Genomic DNA, 17,603 nt, shown 5'->3' on the forward strand with positions numbered 1-17,603 from the left:
TTTCTCAAAAATCCAAGTTTACAGGCAACGTGTCTTAAGAAAGGGTCTGAATTTTTAACCTGTTCATTTAATTTCCTAATTTTCATGTGTAAAACTGTAAAATGTGCATGCACCATATAAAAATGCAGGGAACGAATCACGCAGTGATCTAATATTATTGTTACAAGTAACATGTTCAAAACTTTGAATGTGCCCTGAGTAAGTAACATGTTAATTTGTTCTTTTGTATGTATACATGAAAACAATGTGTAGAATATGCATTTCTGCCCGATGCCTATAGATTCCCCGCCTTGTGCAGGGGATGGAATACATTGGCCTCCACTTGTTAGTTCTTCCCTTGTGCCCCATGTCTCTACCGCTCCGTGCCGAGAGCCAGCTCTGGTGGCAGCACAAACCCGTGCTGGCTACTTCACACCGCCGTTGTGTGAATGCTTCAAGAGCATTGATTACAACCCAGGAAAGCCCTGTGAGGTGGGAGAGGGATGTGACCTTCCATCAGCCATCAGCAAACTGGTGGCATGTGGAGATAAAGGTGAAAAATGTCAAGTCGGACTCCAGAAGTTTCCAGGCACCCGGTGCCATTTGTGAAGCGCTAGGCTATGGCCGCCTCGCTTGCGAGCCATCTACCTCTGCAGGCTGCAGAGCCTGCTCATGGTGCCAGGCCTTTATTAAGGGAAAAAAGACAGAAGTGGTATGTTGTGTTTTATTTGCTAAGCCTGGAAATCACAGTGAAAAGCGTCAAGCAGCCTGGCAAGGAGAAGCGGGGGACGCAGGGCTGGCAGCGGGGCCCTTTGGCGTGTTCGTCCCCTCCCCACCGGGAAGCGGAGGACTGGGGCCGGCCTCTGCCCCTTCGGGGGAGTTTCGAACTCCGTCCATCTGCCCGCATTGCTGCCCTGAGCACCGAGCTCCCGCTCGCTGCGGGCACGCCTCGGAGCGGCCACAAGCCCGTACGCGACGCCGCGACGCCTCGGCCTAGCACGGCCGGCGGCGGCGGGACTAGAACCCGCGACCCCCGGAGCCCCGTCCCCTCCCCGCGCCACCCATGCGGCCGCCGGCACCAGCAGCGGGGCCGCCCGGCGCGCGTGTCCGCGCGGGGAGGGGAGGCGTGGACGGGGTGGGGGGAGCGGCGGGCGCGCGGCCGGCTTCCCGGTGCCTCCAGCGGCAGCAGGAAGAGGCGCTGCCCCGCGCACGCGCAGCTGGCCGGGCGGGCGGGCGGGAGCGCGCGCGCTGAAGCCGCGGCGGCGGCGGGCGAGCGGGAGGGGAGAGGAGAGGGGAGGGGGGGAGGGGAGGGAAGCTGCTGAGGTAAAGTTAGGGGGAGCGAGAGGCGCCGTCAGGCAGCCGGCAGCCGGGGAGGCTTCGGCGGCCGCCATTACTGAGCCGAGGGCGCCGGGGAAGGGAGCAGCGGGGAGGCGGGACGGGGGCTGCGGGCTGCGGCGGCGGGCCGGGGAGCGGAGCGGAGCCAGCCCGGCGGGGACGGGGCCGGGGCCGGGGGAGCCGCCGGCGTGGAGAGAGCGTCCCGGGCATGCTGCTGCTGCCGCCGCCGCGGAGGAGCCGGATCCCGGCGGCCAGAGGTGAGGGCAGGGGCCGGCGGCCCCAAGCCGGCAGCGGGGGAAGGGGGCGGCACGGCTCGGCACGGCCCGGCCCGGCGCTGAGGGGCTGCGGGCTGCGGCCGGGGCCCGGCCGAGCGGGGAGCGCGCAGGGCAGGGCAGGGAGCGGGGCGGCCGGCCCCGGCCAGGTGCTGAAGGCCTGGGCCGTGGGAGGGTCCGAGCCTGCCGTGCGCGGCTGCCAGCTGGCCGCGGCTCCCCGGGGAGGGAGGGAGGGAGGCAGGAAGGGAGCTCCCCGCTCCTCTCCTCTTCCTTCCTCATTCCCTCCTTCCCCTACTCCTCCGGCTTCCTCCCCTCTCCCATTCCCGCTGCCCGTCTCCTCCCCCCCCCCCCCTTTTTCTCCTTTCTCCGTACTTCTTTCCCTCCTCGCCGCCCCCTTCTACTCGCCTGCTCCTGCTTCTCCAGTGAATCTGAACAGTTGTCAGTTCTCCTCCTCCTTCCTTTCACCTTCAGATATTGCTCGACGCTAAATTTAAGAAAACTTCGCTCGCCTAATGATGTGTGTGCGTTTCTGTTTTTCCACCAGGTGGATTTTAAGCCTTTGAAATAGGGTAGCCAGTTGCAGTGTTGCAGCTCTCGAGCATTTTGAATCCCTTCAACCAGCATAACCTTTAGACTCTCTCCACCCAAGGAAAGCACCACAGATAGAACGCCATAGTGTTGAAAATATAGGATGTAAGGAGTATAAAGCACTATTTGCCTTAAAAATGGACTGTTTCTTCAGAGAAGGAGGACGTACTCGTCACCTTCCCCCCCAGAATCCACCCCACCCTTGCTCTGTAGCCCCCTTTTGCCCTCTCCTGTATCGCTTTTGATATCAGCGTGGAATATTTCCTTAATAAGTAGGAGGGGAACGTTTTAAATCTAGACCAAAATAGGCCTGTGGGGGTATGTGTGTATTCTTTAGTTCAGTGTCATGCGGATAAGTGGAGGATTTCTTTTTTTCTTAATCAAGATCTTTGACAGAAATTTAAAAACTCTACGCTGCAGAGTAAAGGCAGTAAAGAGATAACAGCATTTGCTGGTCAATTGAACGTCCATTTTAAACCTGTGCATTGGAGCCAGTTACAGCACTGATACTTGTACTCTTAGTTCATAAATGAATGAGGAATTAGTAAGCTGCATTTTTCTGTCGTGCTGTCTTACCTTCCTGAGGTTCTTCAGTATGATAGCTGTTTTCAACAGTGACATCAGTGACCAGAGTTGCATGTTTTCTCAGGAAAAAAAACACATTTGTATTTCAAACTTGCAGTATGTATCTAAAACTAGTATGTTGCAAAATTCATTCAGGTGTGTTTATGAGGGTTTACCTTCTTTGAAAATTATTTTCAAGAAGTGCTAAAATCTATTTATAGTATTCTACTGGAACTCAGTGTTACTAGAGCTCTCAAAGCATGATGTCAATATAGTAAGATAGTTGTTTTTTTTTTTAAAAAAAGAGTCTATGGCACTTAAAGTAGCAGAAATTGTTTAAGCATTTGTTACGTTATCACTAGCTTGGTGTATTTTGTAACAAGTTATTTAAAAGCTTGGAAAATACTGAACTTAAATAGTATGCTTTTTTTTTTTTAAAGTATCCCCATAGGAAGTGGCTGCCAGTGTTGTGTCGTCGCACTCCCCCCACCCCTCAAAATAAAAATAATTGCAACCAAATGCCTGCTGCTTACCGATATTGGACTTTATTTTAGGTAAGGCATTGCATGTGTAACATAATCCAATTAAATACATCATGCTCAGACTGAATTGTTTTTAAAATCCTATATTTAGCACTAGCAATCAAATGCTGCACATTTTTGAGGTTAAAGATAAAATGTGCTTTCCTGAAGCTATAGGTGTTTTTCCTTGTGCAAACTTCGTAGGAAAGAAATGCACTGATCATAATAACAGATTGTTCTGTATAAGTTCGGGAGTTGTTATTTGAGTAGATGGTACAAAACTAGTTCTACTTTTGTTTGATAAAGATATTAAAGGGAGATTGACAGGACCTTAAGTCTTCCAAAGGTATGTTCCTAACAGAAGATAAATCCCACGTACTGGCATCCTTCGAGAATATTTTGCATAAAACTTTAAAACACTCCACGTCATTGTTTTTGGTAGGCTAACATGTGGCGTGTCCTTAAAATTACACATGTCAGGCATGCTTCAGGGATGATACTGTCTGACCTTTACTGAAAGAATGGAAGTTTGTGAAGCCAAATGTTCGGTATTAGGTACTGCTGGCATAGTCACGTTGGTTTGCAGACTAAAAGTACTACATCCATAAATGACGTAGCTGCGAGAGTAAAGCCTGTGCTGTGTTCTCACTGCGTGGTAATGAAAGGCTGCTGCTCAGGGGAGCCTGCGTTGGTCGGGAAGAGTTTCCCGTGCTGGCGAGAACTCCTGGGGCTTGCCTGAGCCGCACGGCCGCTAGGGGGCTTTGTAGGCATGGCTATCCTGGGATAGGCGCACCGAGCCCGGGCAGGCTCGCTTCGTTTGGCTGGCCATTTTAAATGCACGTCTAAAGTAAGTAACGCATTATTTGACCTAAGCTTCCCGTCGTTTTGAAAGCGTTTAGCCACGCTTGTAAGAAAAAAAAAAAGTTTAGTTTCAGGTAGTTCCAACAACACTGAGAATTGTGTGCAAGGACTGCCAAGATTTTTTCCTTGTTTCTGTGTTAGTAATAACTTAAAGGAGGCACAGTACTCTTGTTTTTTTCCCTCCCCCCTGAGAATTCCTAGGCTAGAGGTCAGTGTAACTGAGGTGGAATATTGTTGTTTTTTTCCATTGGATTTTAAAAAGAATTAGTAAGCGTATTAATTTTACAGATTATTGTTTGAACCTTGTCATCACTTCCTTAAATCTGTGGATTTTAATGGGATATTTAAAGAAAAATGAGCTCAAAATTTCTGGCAGGAAAAACTGAAGGAATGGCAGCAAAGTTATTTTAAATTCAGGTATTAGCTGTGCTTTTTAAATCATTAACACCTACCAGAAACTGAATTAATCAGTCTGTGGCTATTTCTGCACATTGCATTTTATGGTGAATTAGAGTTGTTTCTTTGGTTTTCAGTTACGGTTCCCACATGTTCTTGCAATACTCTATCAGCTGACACACTAGCACTGCAGAGGAATGTTTGCATTTTTAAAAAAGTGAAACTAATACCTACATGCACAGCTTTAGAAACGTGTACGGTTTTTATATTGTAGTATTAACTCATGTAAGTTAGCTAATTATTAGGCAAAATATTATTTTCTACTTGCACGTGGCTTTTTATTTGCTCATTTCATGAACAACTTAGAAGAGTCCTCATTCTGCACAGGTAGAACTTAGGCATCTGGCTTGTACAAGGTCAAACACCAAGTTACCATTTGAATGAAGTCTCCAGGCTAAGGGTGTCAGTACCTAGAGTCTGTACGCGGTTCCCCATCAAGCAAAATAACACAAAATAATCCAGATGTGTAGATCAGTGAAATTTATTGAGGTTACCTCTGCCAGGATTTTAACTTCTCTTTGCAGCGGATGGATTTTAGCCTCATTTCTCTGCTTACCTTGTTCCCTCCTTCCTCATCTGCCTCATTTTCTTTCTTTTTCTATCAGTTCTATCTTGGATTCCCTTTGTAAGATTTCTTCCTTTAGTGCTTTTGTGTTCTTCCTGAATAACTTAGTGCAGGCTACCTGGTCAGGTTATTTACAGAGAAACCGCTGTGAATGCTATGCATGTCTTCAGTAGCTTTTCCTGTGGAAAAAGGATTATGAGTCTATTTTTCCTGTAAACTTGTACTATTTACTTTGCTGTTGAAAGCTTTGAACCTGCATTGAATGCTCTCAGATATTCAGAAATCTGTAGATAAGTCACTTGAGAGGCCTAAGTTCAGACTTGTGCAGTGATGATTATTTGAGCTTCTGAAGTTTACCTGTGTATTTTACCTTGATCTAATTTGTGCAGGTTTTTTTTTTTTTTTTTCTTTGCTAACAGCAGCAATGCTAATAGGTGCCCCTGGAATATTGGATTCCAGCTGAGGAGTGCCGTTCTCTTTTGAATTTAGAAATAAAAGCCTTGATTTAATTCTGGGTAATACACCAGAGGTCTTCAAAGTATTGTTATTAATAGGAGAAATTTAGTAAACATAGTAAGATCTTTGAACATCTGTTTAAGTTGGGCAGTCAGTTTTTCTCTTCTTTTTTATCAACTGATTACTTTGCTTTTGTATACAAAGGAGCATCTAGTATCTGACTTCTTTAAGGATGGCAGGTGAACATCGTGGTAACCAAGTCTGAGATGAATACCAGACCAGTTGGGGTAATCCATTCTCATCCTCCACTTACCTAGCAGGACTAATCGCCCTGCCATTAAAACTCTATTCCGTTGTTGGTCTGTGGCGCTACTGAAGACATTTCAGGTCATCCCTTGTTACCTTGCCATTAATTGGTTGAGCTTATTTTCTGATGTGCAGTCTGTTTTTATTTTTTTTATTTTTTTTGACTGGTACTTGCAGAATTTTACCAAGGAGCATTGGATTTACCCTTACTTATAAATCAGATTTCAAGTACAGTTAATTACTTAAGATTACTGGAACTTGTGAAAGCGTGACTCTTGGCCTGGTAGCGAAGATAACAGGGGGCACGGTGAGTGCTTAGGGCCTCAACAGACTTCGGTGAATTAAGATTGTTGGTAAGATCGTATTGGTATACTCTGGACCTGATTTAGTTTGTTAAAAGGATGGTTTTGAAGATATTTTTTTATGCTTGTTAGAGTAAAAAAGGATACCTGGTGGAAAATACTGAATGAGAAATAACACAGCTACCTTAAGCTACATCAACATTATTTTATTATTGGCTCTTTAAGTGACAATGGTTGAATTGTTGTTCTGCTATGTTTTGGGTAGAGCTATGATTACTGTTGGGCTGATAGGTCTTGGGAGTTCAGATACCGTACTAAATATTTTCTAATGCTAAATTTTGGTTCTCAAAGTGTGAAATGAGGGCCGAATTTGTGTGGAAACTTTGTCAGTAGTAATCTGAATCCAAAGCTGTAGCTTCATTGAAGTTGTGGTCCTTGATATTTGGAAGTGGTATGCATTCAAAACTCATCCTACAGGCTATATCCGTGACATTTAAAGTGTTTGAATGGACTTTGTGATCCACGGTGGAGTTTGCAGTAATTTTCTCTCCGTGTATTCACATATCCTGCAAAGCAGACTAGGCTGGGGCGTCCCTTCTCTTCATGTGTGCTTTTTTGTTATTTTCTGCTTGGCAACCTAATTTACAAACACTATCACAAAACTACGATGATTGAAAGTAACCCTTTCCAGTTAGTGGTCCCTCACTGTTGCCTCTATGCAAAAATTAGAGTAAGTTGGAGGACTGTGGGGAACCACTTTTTCCTTCCCCTGTCAGTGTTGTTTTCAGCTGCTTAGTTTGCTGTGGGCATGAGCAGTTCTTGTGCCACAACATTTATGCTTCAGTGTTAGGTCTGCAGAGAGTAAACATTTTTAGGTTCAGCGAACAATTTCGGAAGGTATTCAGAAATACTCCAAGTATTTGCGTGTAAGTGATTTCCTTGCCTGTAGACCCATCTGCAGCTTCCTGTGCAGCTGCAATCACCGAATAGTGATTGGCGATAGTATTTTAGTATTTATTAGCTGCTGATAACATGATATCCTGTGCTAAAGTTTAGAATTCTGCTCAGAAGACTTTGAGAGACTTAATAGAAAATAAATGGCACCAGTGACTCTGTGGGTCATGTGGGGCCTGTTTTTAAAGAGCTTCTCCTGTGGCAGAGCGTGCGGTGCCTGCCGGCTGGTGCCCCCAGCTGCCTGCATGCGGGCAGGGACACTTCTCCCTCTGGCAGCCCGACGGCTCTGCCAGGTGCCCAGGCAGACCCTCTGCCATGCCGTAGCCCCCTGGCTCCCATGGGTGCAGGGCAGTGCCACAGACAGCTGGGAGGGAAGGGTAGGGATGTGGCTTGCCTCCGCTCTTCTCTTTGGCGTGACGGAGGTTAGCCTTAAAGCAGGGCCAGGCTTAGCGCAGGACTGCTAGCGTGCTAGCTAATCACTGCGGTGTCTGGTACCACGAGCTGAGAACTGCAGGACTGATGTGGCGTTGGTGTCCTGCTTATCGCTTGCTTTGCCCAAAAGAAGGATTACTAAAGCTTAAACTCTTTCAATTACCTATGTTATTCCCAAAGCGAAGTAGAATTACAAAGAATATAATTGTAATGACCCCCCCAAAAAATAAACAAGAAAAACCTTTGCCATACTTCCCTGATGTTATGTTTAGCACATTTCCAGCATGGTGCTGCATCTCGTTTAAAAATGACTGCTTTCCTTAGTTAAAAGTGGCGTAAATCGTGCTCCAGTCCAAGTGCCTCAAGTTTCTTTCCTTTTCTTTACGTTACTATGTGCAGCACTGACCCGTCACCCAAAGTTTGCTTTTGTGTGGTTGCAAACTGAAGAAGTTCCGTGGAAGAGACCCAATTCTGTTTACTTTACAGCAGCAGCCATGCAGTAAAATCAACATATACCAGGGTTATACTAATAAATTAGTATCCTAGTTGAGAATTCACCATCTTCCAGTAAAATCATGTTTTCAATTTCTGATTTGTCACAGTCAATGATATCATTAACTTCAGAAATGCCTTTTTTTTCAGGTAAAGGGGTTTTGAGGTACTCAGTAATTTTTTTAGTAATAAAACTTATATACGTATCTTTGGGCATACATTCACTTTATGTATTCTGCAGTTACTGTCTCTAGTGACTTAATCTTGCAAAACTATATTCTAGATATTTTAGAGTTCCAAATTCTGTCAGTAATTAGTGATTTTTGTATCTCATATTTTGCGTGTTATCTGAGACACTGTATTCACTTTCCAGAAGAGGCTTCTGCAGCCTAGGAGTTGTTAAAATATCAAGCTGAACTTCTGAAATCACAGGTCCTTAGGAAGAGTTACGTCCTCTGTCTGTTCCAAGTATTAATAGCTGTGTTTAGAGGATTTAAACCCTCTAAGTTTAGAGGAAGATCCAGCTTGGGCTCTGAGTTCTGAATTAGGTTTATAGGTTTAAAATGAGGGAAACAATACTCTTAACCTGTGCATGAGAAGTACCTTTTCTGATTGCTGCTCCTGCTTTCATTATTTTGAAATTGCTAATGAATCTTATTTTTGTTTTCAGATCCCTCAGGGAAGGACTTACTGAAGGACACTGTTTAAATGTGTGACATCACTGCAGAAAGATCACAGCAGGATAATCATCTTGCTTTGCACCTTGTTTTCCTAACGGTAAGTTTGGGCTTTAGGTTTTCATAATCTTTTGTTTAAGGGGGAGGGTGGATGAATAAATACAAGGTGATATGCTGTATTTTCTTAAAACTACACTGGGAAATCTAAAAGCCTGTAGAGATGAGATCCTATGGCAAGATTGTTGAAGGTCGGATTCTTCCTGCGGTGATGTCATACACTTTGTGTTCCATAGTTTGTCAAAATCCTTCTGTTTACATGTAGAAGTGCTCTGTTATTTTCAATTCAAAGACTGAAGTAACATGGAGAAAACAAACCACCCCTCCTTTGAATTGGTAACAAGGAAAAGTTGGGGGGAGGGGACTTGGAGTATTTTCATTTTGTTATACTGGAATTAGGCAGATTGAAAGATTGAAGTAATGTAATGAAAGTACCTTGTTGTGTATTTTCTGTGTGTATGTTTCAAAGTTGTACAGTGTATTTAAATTAGTAGTATACCAAAAAGAAAAATCTTCCATTTAGGCAGCAATTCAATAATGATTACATATTAAATATGAAGCCATTATAATGTTAGATTTTTATCAAGCTTATTACTTAATTAATATAGATCTCATTCTGTGACTTTGCTTTGTCAGTGCAAAATAGAAATTGTTTAAAAAAAAAAAAAAGAGCTAGTTTTAAATATCTTAAGTGATTCGGCTCCCACTGTTTTGAGAATCTTCCATGTCAGAAATCTTATGAGAGGCTAGTGTGTTTGTTTTTGTGTTGTAAGTGTCCCATGTCACCTTGCTCTTTCTACTCAGTCTCTTAAAAATATATTGATTGGTTAAAACATTTATTGCTAGAGGAGGAAGAACCCTTGCTATGTGCGGATGTAGGGTATCTGAAAGTATTGATTGCTTCTTGTAAACTAGTTGCAAATAGACAGTGTCTTCCTGATTAAATGAAATAATCCTGTGAATGAAGATTTTTGTGTTCGAGTTTAGTCCACATCAAATCTGTACTGTGCTGTGGTAAATAGAAAACATTTTATAGCGCAAGTGGTGACTGAACTTCTCATTCTAATAGTTTGAATGATGCTACTATGATGAGCTTTGCTTTGGAAACAAAACACTGGGTTTATTTGTAGTAATATAAACACGGCTTTTACTAAGTATTTTTGTTTCCAGAGCCATCTTCTATTAGCTCTGAATTCTCTGTTTTACGGATATAAAAATACAGTGGAAGAAATAAAAAAACTAAACAGTCTAAAATAAGTTCTTTCTGAACGTCTTTGTGTAAATTGATTTAAAACAAAATTTTCTAAAAAGCATCATGTTTCACTTCTGGCAATATGGAAACTATTAAGTATAAAAATTTTTATTTTCCCTTTCGTTTTGCAGTGAAATGCATACTTTGTTTAAAATAAATATTTAAAAAGGTAGTTTTCTTGACTATTTCCATACCCGAAAGCTGTTTTTTGCATATATTTATTTCTATATTGTGGTCAATGAACTTTATTACAGAATTTGTTACATAAAGAATATGCTTTTGATCAGAACTTCAGATTTCTATTTGTAGGTGTTAGACTGTAAGTTGGAAAACTGTTGACCAGGCGTTGATTCTTTATAGCCAAGGCATTGAAAGTCCATTTTCTATTACAATGTGATACAAATATTTCTCTTGTTACTGCATGCCATCAAGCTCAGGTATGTTTTAATGTTTGTGACTTAGTATTGAGGCAGATTTTGAGAGCCTTTTGGGTGACGGATCATGGAATATCCTGAGTTGGAAAGGACCTACCAGGATCATAGAGTCTAACTCCTGGCTCCCCAAAGGACTTTTTTTTCTTTTTTTCCTGAAGAAAGGTACTACAGTACCACTCAACAAATTGTTGCTAAGAATGACAAAATAGTAAATAGAACTGAGATACTGAGACTAAAATTTCACTGATGATGCTCCTTATGGCTTTTCCTTCAAGTATGGTTTATTTACGTATGTTTAGGTACATTTATGCTGTTACTCTGTACCCCACAAATGTAAAAGCAAATATTTTAAGCAATCTGTATGTTCCATTTATGGTGCCATGTGATTGCTTTCTTTTCATCAAGAGAATGAGAAAAGTAGTATTACCAACATATATTCACAGAATAGTTAGGGTTGGAAGGGACCTCTGGAGGTTAGCTGGTCCAGTGCCCCCGCTGAAGCAGGAAGACCCAGAGCGACTTGCCCGGGACCAAGTGCAGATGGCTTTTGAATATCTCCAATGAGAGAGGCTCCGCATTCTCTCTGGGCAGCCTGTCCCAGTGCTCAGTCACCTGCACTTCTCCTTCTAGTACGGCATGAGGTTCTGTCAGCCCTTCTCTACACCTTACCGAGGTCCCTCTGGAAGGCAGCGCAACCCTGTGGTGTATCGGCCAATCCTCCCAGCTGCGTCACCGGCAAACTTGCTGAGCGTGCGCTCCGCCCCATCATCCAAGTCATAAAGGAAGATGTTGAACAGTATTGCACTGAATATTAACCCCTTGGGTACAGCTCCAGTTAGTGGCCCTAATCATAGTCTGCTGGGTCTAGCCATTCAGCTATTCATTTTTTATGTTTTGCGCGTAGTGCAATTGTTTCTAAAATAGTAAATGTCTTTCCATTTGCATACTGCAAATGTATGCAAGCAGCATCTTCTGATTAAAAGATGAATGGTATTTGTTATACCAGATGTTAGCTTCAATCAAACCACTGGAACCTTGTAATAATTCTGTGGAAGTTTGTGTGTAGGTAGAGTTTCTTTTTACAGTTACTCTAATTTTTTGTTTTTGCTGGAGACAGAAGGACTGAGTGACTTGTAGTTTTTAAAACCTCAGAGTTAAGTCTTTGTTTTTCTGTATTAGTATCTGTATGCCAATGTTTGTATTTAGTACAATTCAGGTTAGAAACTTAAAAACAGTTTACTGTTGGTATACAAATGAAGTAGTTTACTTCTGCAGAATAGCTACCAGCTGAGTCCCATTGTCAACTTCCTGGTTTTACAGCTTCTTATTTTAAAAATTTCTTTACTGAAACCTCAAACCAAACCTACAAATGCACACAAAAGTAACGTGATTCATGCAGGTAAGCCTGCTATCCAGTGAAATATGAACATGAATAAAAGTACGTGTATGTGGTTATTTGGTTGGGTTTAGAGTTGTATTTGTATTGTATTTATACTTAGTGAGAATCTGCTATTGTAAAATTTCACTTGCCCCTCATCCCAAGTAATAAGATGAATTCTGAGAAAATGGCAAATGCTTTCTGGTGCTCATAAGTTAGGAAAGAAAATAGTAATGTGTACTTTTCAGATGTATGCTGATCATCTATCCAAACAGGTGAACTGTTATTGATCTGTGTCTAAAAACTGTTTATTTTTAAATCTGTGATATAAATAACATTAACATGAGTTAATTCTGAGTTCAAGATAACATTTAAATTAGCTGTGGAATTTTCATATACAGAGAAAACAATTTCAGAGTAAGCAAGTAACAATGCTTTTAAAATTTCTTTTCTCTTATGAATTATAGAAGGGAAATACCTTCAGTCTTTAACTTTTTTTCCTCTTTTTTTTCCTTTAGGAAGATGATCTTCCTCGTCCTGAGTATTTGAAGTTCTCTCAGTGACGAGCTGAAGCAAGAACAGCTGAAAGCTCTTTCTGAAACCCTGGATATACAATTTCAAACTTGTAGGAACGTTTCCAGAATGAAAACCACATACAGTTACCTTGATAATTGCAGAAGGATGAGAGGAAAGTTATGATGGCAAAAAACAAAGAGCCACGTCCCCCATCTTATGCTGTTAGTGTTGTTGGACTGTCTGGAACTGAAAAGGATAAAGGTAACTGTGGAGTTGGAAAGTCGTGTTTGTGCAATAGATTCGTTCGCTCAAAAGCAGATGAATACTATCCTGAGCATACCTCTGTGCTTAGCACAATTGACTTTGGAGGAAGAGTTGTTAACAATGATCACTTTTTGTACTGGGGTGACGTAACACAAAGCGGTGAGGATGGAATTGAGTGCCGAATTCATGTTATTGAACAGACTGAGTTCATTGATGATCAGACTTTCTTGCCTCATCGGAGTACGAACTTACAACCCTATATAAAACGTGCAGCTGCCTCCAAACTGCAGTCAGCAGAAAAACTAATGTACATTTGCACAGATCAGCTAGGCTTGGAGCAAGACTTTGAGCAGAAACAAATGCCTGAAGGGAAATTAAGCATAGATGGTTTTTTACTGTGCATTGATGTAAGCCAAGGATGCAATAGGAAGTTCGATGATCAACTTAAATTTGTGAATAATCTCTACATTCAGCTCTCAAAGTCTAAAAAACCTATAATAATAGCAGCAACAAAATGTGATGAATGTGTGGATCACTATCTGCGAGAAGTTCAGGCGTTTGCTTCAAATAAGAAAAACCTTGTGGTAGTGGAAACATCGGCAAGATTCAATGTCAACGTGGAAACTTGTTTTACTGCACTGGTACAAATGATGGATAAAACTCGTGGTAAACCTAAAATCATCCCCTATCTGGATGCCTATAAAACGCAAAGACAGCTAGTTGTTACAGCAACAGACAAGTTTGAAAAACTTGTCCAAACTGTGAGAGACTATCATGCCACTTGGAAAACCGTTAGTAATAAACTGAAAAACCACCCTGATTATGAAGAGTACATAAATTTGGAAGGAACGAAAAAGGCCAAAAATACATTTTCAAAACACATAGAGCAGCTTAAACAGGAGCATATTAGAAAAAGAAAAGAAGAATATATTAATGCATTGCCAAGAGCTCTTAATACTCTTCTGTCAAATCTTGATGAGATTGAACATTTGAGCTGGTCGGAAGCCTTGAAGTTAATAGAGAAAAGGCCTGACTTCCAGTCCTGTTTTGTGGTGCTTGAAAAAACACCTTGGGATGAAACTGACCATATAGACAAAGTGAATGACAGAAGGATTCCATTTGATCTTCTCACTACGCTAGAGGCAGAAAAAGTTTATCAAAACCACGTGCAGCATCTTATATCTGAAAAACGGAGGGTGGAAATGAAGGAGAAATTCAAAAAAACTCTTGAGAAAATCCAGTTCATTTCACCCGGACAGCCATGGGAAGAAGTTATATGTTTTGTAATGGAGGATGAGGCATTCAAATACATCACCGATGCAGACAGCAAGGAAGTGTATGGTAGGCATCAGAGGGAGATTGTTGAAAAAGCCAAAGAGGAGTTTCAGGAAATGCTTTTTGAACATTCAGAGCTGTTTTATGACCTGGATCTTAATGCAACGCCAAGTTCAGATAAAATGAGTGAAATTCATGCAGTTCTGAGTGAAGAGCCCAGATACAAAGCTTTACAGAAACTTGCACCTGACAGGGAATCTCTTCTGCTTAAACACATAGGATTTGTTTATCACCCAACTAAAGAAACTTGTCTCAGTGGCCAAAATTGCATGGACATTAAAGTAGAGCAGCTACTTGCCAACAGCCTTCTGCAGCTAGATCATGGCCGTTCAAATTTATACCATGATAGTGCCAATATAGACAAGGTTAATCTTTTCATTTTGGGCAAAGATGGCCTTGCACAAGAATTAGCAAATGAAATTCGGACACAATCCACTGATGATGAATATGCATTAGATGGAAAAATATATGAATTAGATCTTAGGCCTGTTGATGCAAAATCCCCATACCTGTTGACTCAGTTGTGGACCTCTACCTTCAAACCACATGGTTGTTTCTGTGTGTTTAACTCCATTGAATCTCTGAATTTTATTGGGGAGTGCATTGCAAAAATAAGGGCTGAAGCATCTCAGATAAGGAGAGACAAGTATATGGCTAATCTTCCATTTACGTTGATACTGGCTAACCAGAGGGACAGTGTTAGCAAGAATCTGCCTATTCTGAGACATCAGGGACAGCAGCTGGCCAACAAATTGCAGTGTCCTTTCGTAGATGTGCCTGCTGGTACATATCCACGTAAATTTAATGAGACCCAAATAAAACAAGCTCTGAGGGGAGTACTGGAAGCAGTTAAACACCACTTTGATGTTGTAAGTCCTGTTCCAACCATTAAAGATCTGTCAGAGGCCGACTTAAGAATTGTGATGTGTGCCATGTGTGGTGATCCATTCAGTGTGGATCTCATTCTGTCACCCTTCCTTGACTCTCACTCCTGTAGTGCTGCTCAGGCTGGCCAGAACAATTCTTTGATGCTTGATAAAATAATAGGTGAAAAGAGGCGCCGCATACAAATCACTATATTATCGTACCACTCTTCGATTGGTGTAAGGAAAGATGAACTCGTTCACGGATATATTCTGGTCTATTCCGCCAAGAGGAAGGCATCCATGGGAATGCTTCGCGCGTTTCTTTCTGAAGTTCAGGATACGATTCCTGTCCAGTTAGTGGCTGTTACAGACAGCCAGGCAGACTTTTTTGAGAACGAAGCAATCAAGGAACTCATGACTGAAGGAGAGCACATAGCGACAGAGATTACTGCGAAGTTTACAGCTTTGTATTCATTATCTCAGTATCATCGTCAAACTGAGGTCTTCACGTTGTTCTTCAGTGATGTATTAGAGAAGAAAAACATGATTGAAAGTTCTTATATGTCAGACAGCACAAGGGAAACAACACACACAAGTGAAGATGTTTTTTCAAGATCTCCCAGAGGAAGTTCCCTTGACTATAACTATCCGGATTCAGAGGATGATGCTGAGGGACCACCGCCTTACAGTCCAATTGGTGATGATGTGAGGTTACTCCCGACGCCCAGTGACCGTTCAAAGTACCGACTGGACTTGGAAGGAAACGAGTATCCTATCCACAGTACGCCCCTCAATTGTCACGACCACGAACGCAACCATAAAGTGCCTCCCCCAATAAAACCGAAACCCCTCGTTCCAAGAACAAATGTGAAAAAACTGGATCCTAACCTCCTAAAAACAATTGAGGCAGGTATTGGTAAAAATCCCAGGAAACAACCTTCTCGGATGCCTGCAGCGCCGCCAGAAGATATAGACCAATCTGACAATTACGCTGAACCTATTGACACTATTTTCAAACATAAAGCCTTTGATGATATCTATGCAGTTCCGGATGACAGTCAGAATCGTGTTATTAAAGTTCGAAATTCAATTGTTATAAATGCCCAGGGTGATGAAGAAAATGGGTTTTCTGACAGAATGTCTAAAAGTCACGGGGAGAGAAGACCTTCAAAGTACAAATATAAGTCTAAGACACTGTTCAGCAAAGCTAAGTCTTACTATAGGAGAACGCATTCGGATGCAAGTGACGATGAGGCTTTTACCACCTCTAAAACTAAAAGAAAAGGAAGGCATCGTGGAAGTGAAGAAGACCCGCTGCTTTCACCTGTCGAAACATGGAAGGGTGGCATAGATAATCCTGCTATTACATCAGATCAAGAATTGGATGATAAAAAAATGAAAAAGAAAACTCACAAAGGAAAAGAAGATAAGAAGGTAAGTCAACTGAGCTGTGATAAGACATGGCTCGGTAAACTGTGTGCGCACGTATGTGTATATATAATTTTTCCCCACTACTAGTGCGTTGTAAGAAGGGAAGAGTCAAAACATGCAAGAGTTGCACCTTATTTTGAAACGGTTGATTAAAATTTTGATGTAGCACTGTTTCATTTTGTCCAAGATTTCTACGTAGCTTGGTCAGAACCCGCAAACTTGAGGGAACAAGGTGGATTGTCTGCCTAACCAACAAGTTTCAGCTCTTTTCCCTTCTGTATGTACATATGCAGTTTCACTTCCTTCTGTATGAGTAAGTGAAGGCAGAATTTGGTCCAAAAATCTTGCCTTATTAATCATGACATTTAAAAAAAAAAAAAAAAAAACAAAACACACACCACCAAACTGCTTTATAAGTTCCTGGGTGGAACTGGTTCTTTCAGTTCTTACAGTTCTGGCTGTTGGAATGAAGTTAAGGGCTGGTGAATGAAAGGAGTGGTTTCTTTTTAATTCTCAGTTGTCTACCAGGAACCTGGAACTCTAAAACAAGAGCATGAAAAGGAAACTTTGTATAGTGTATTTACTGACTGCTGCGTTTTCCTAGTGTGGGCAAGCAAATAATCAATTTGGAAGCTGTGCTACCTGTACAGTTCTCTGTTCAAACAAAGGGAACAAAATGCCTCCCTAGCGTGGCTTTCTACGTAATGATTTGATATTCTGCTTGAAAAATGTCTCTTTTGTTTTGATCTTTATGCTTGATATTTACATATTCAGGTAGCGTCATGATGTAGGTACTGGATGTATACTCTTTATAGTTCAGATTTTAATTTTTGGTAACAGTCGTTGTCTCTTGCATGTAGGTCCCATTTAATATTCAATTGGGAATGTTCCCGGTCAGTTACATATTTTCTTTCTTTTATCAAGATAAGTTGACCTTCTTAATATTGTCATTTATAGTGTTTTAAAAACTTTCCTACTATCTGACAGTACTGGAATAGCACTTAGAAATAAGTTTTGCTCAAACAGAATACAGAGTTAATTTTTACTAATGGATTAAATTCTGAATTGCTATTCTTAGGATGCAGCTGTGATATGAATTACACATGACCGATATAAAGGGCACTAAATTTTCTTAAGGCTTCCTAGCAAGCATAAATAATGATGTCTTGTGGTTATAAAATCATATGGTTAAAACTACTTTGAAGTTACTCTTTTTGGGAAGCAAATTTTCTTAAAAAACAATAATTTATATACTTTTGATTGAAACGATCTTGCTACATTGACATTGAAATATAGTGTTCATAATCCTC

At 41.6% G+C, this 17,603-nt stretch overlaps 1 protein-coding gene across 3 annotated transcripts in view; it reads left to right on the forward strand.

The window, feature by feature from the left end:
* Window positions 1–1,281: 1,281 nt before the first annotated feature.
* ARHGAP5 (Rho GTPase activating protein 5) overlaps window positions 1,282–17,603 on the forward strand; it is a 47,941-nt gene continuing 31,619 nt past the window's right edge. For 2 of the 3 annotated variants that reach the window (XM_040558223.1, XM_040558225.1), the window contains exons 1-3: window positions 1,282–1,571; window positions 8,754–8,860; window positions 12,400–16,296. In XM_040558223.1, coding sequence (XP_040414157.1) covers window positions 12,577–16,296 — 3,720 coding nt within the window. In that variant the 5' untranslated portion in view covers window positions 1,282–1,571; window positions 8,754–8,860; window positions 12,400–12,576. Of the gene's footprint in view, window positions 1,572–3,178; window positions 3,293–8,753; window positions 8,861–12,399; window positions 16,297–17,603 lie in introns of all 3 variants that reach the window. The other variant, XM_040558224.1, reaches the window with a different exon arrangement.

The sequence above is a fragment of the Cygnus olor genome, chromosome 5 (assembly GCF_009769625.2).
Source record: "Cygnus olor isolate bCygOlo1 chromosome 5, bCygOlo1.pri.v2, whole genome shotgun sequence".
Classification (NCBI taxonomy): domain Eukaryota; kingdom Metazoa; phylum Chordata; class Aves; order Anseriformes; family Anatidae; genus Cygnus; species Cygnus olor.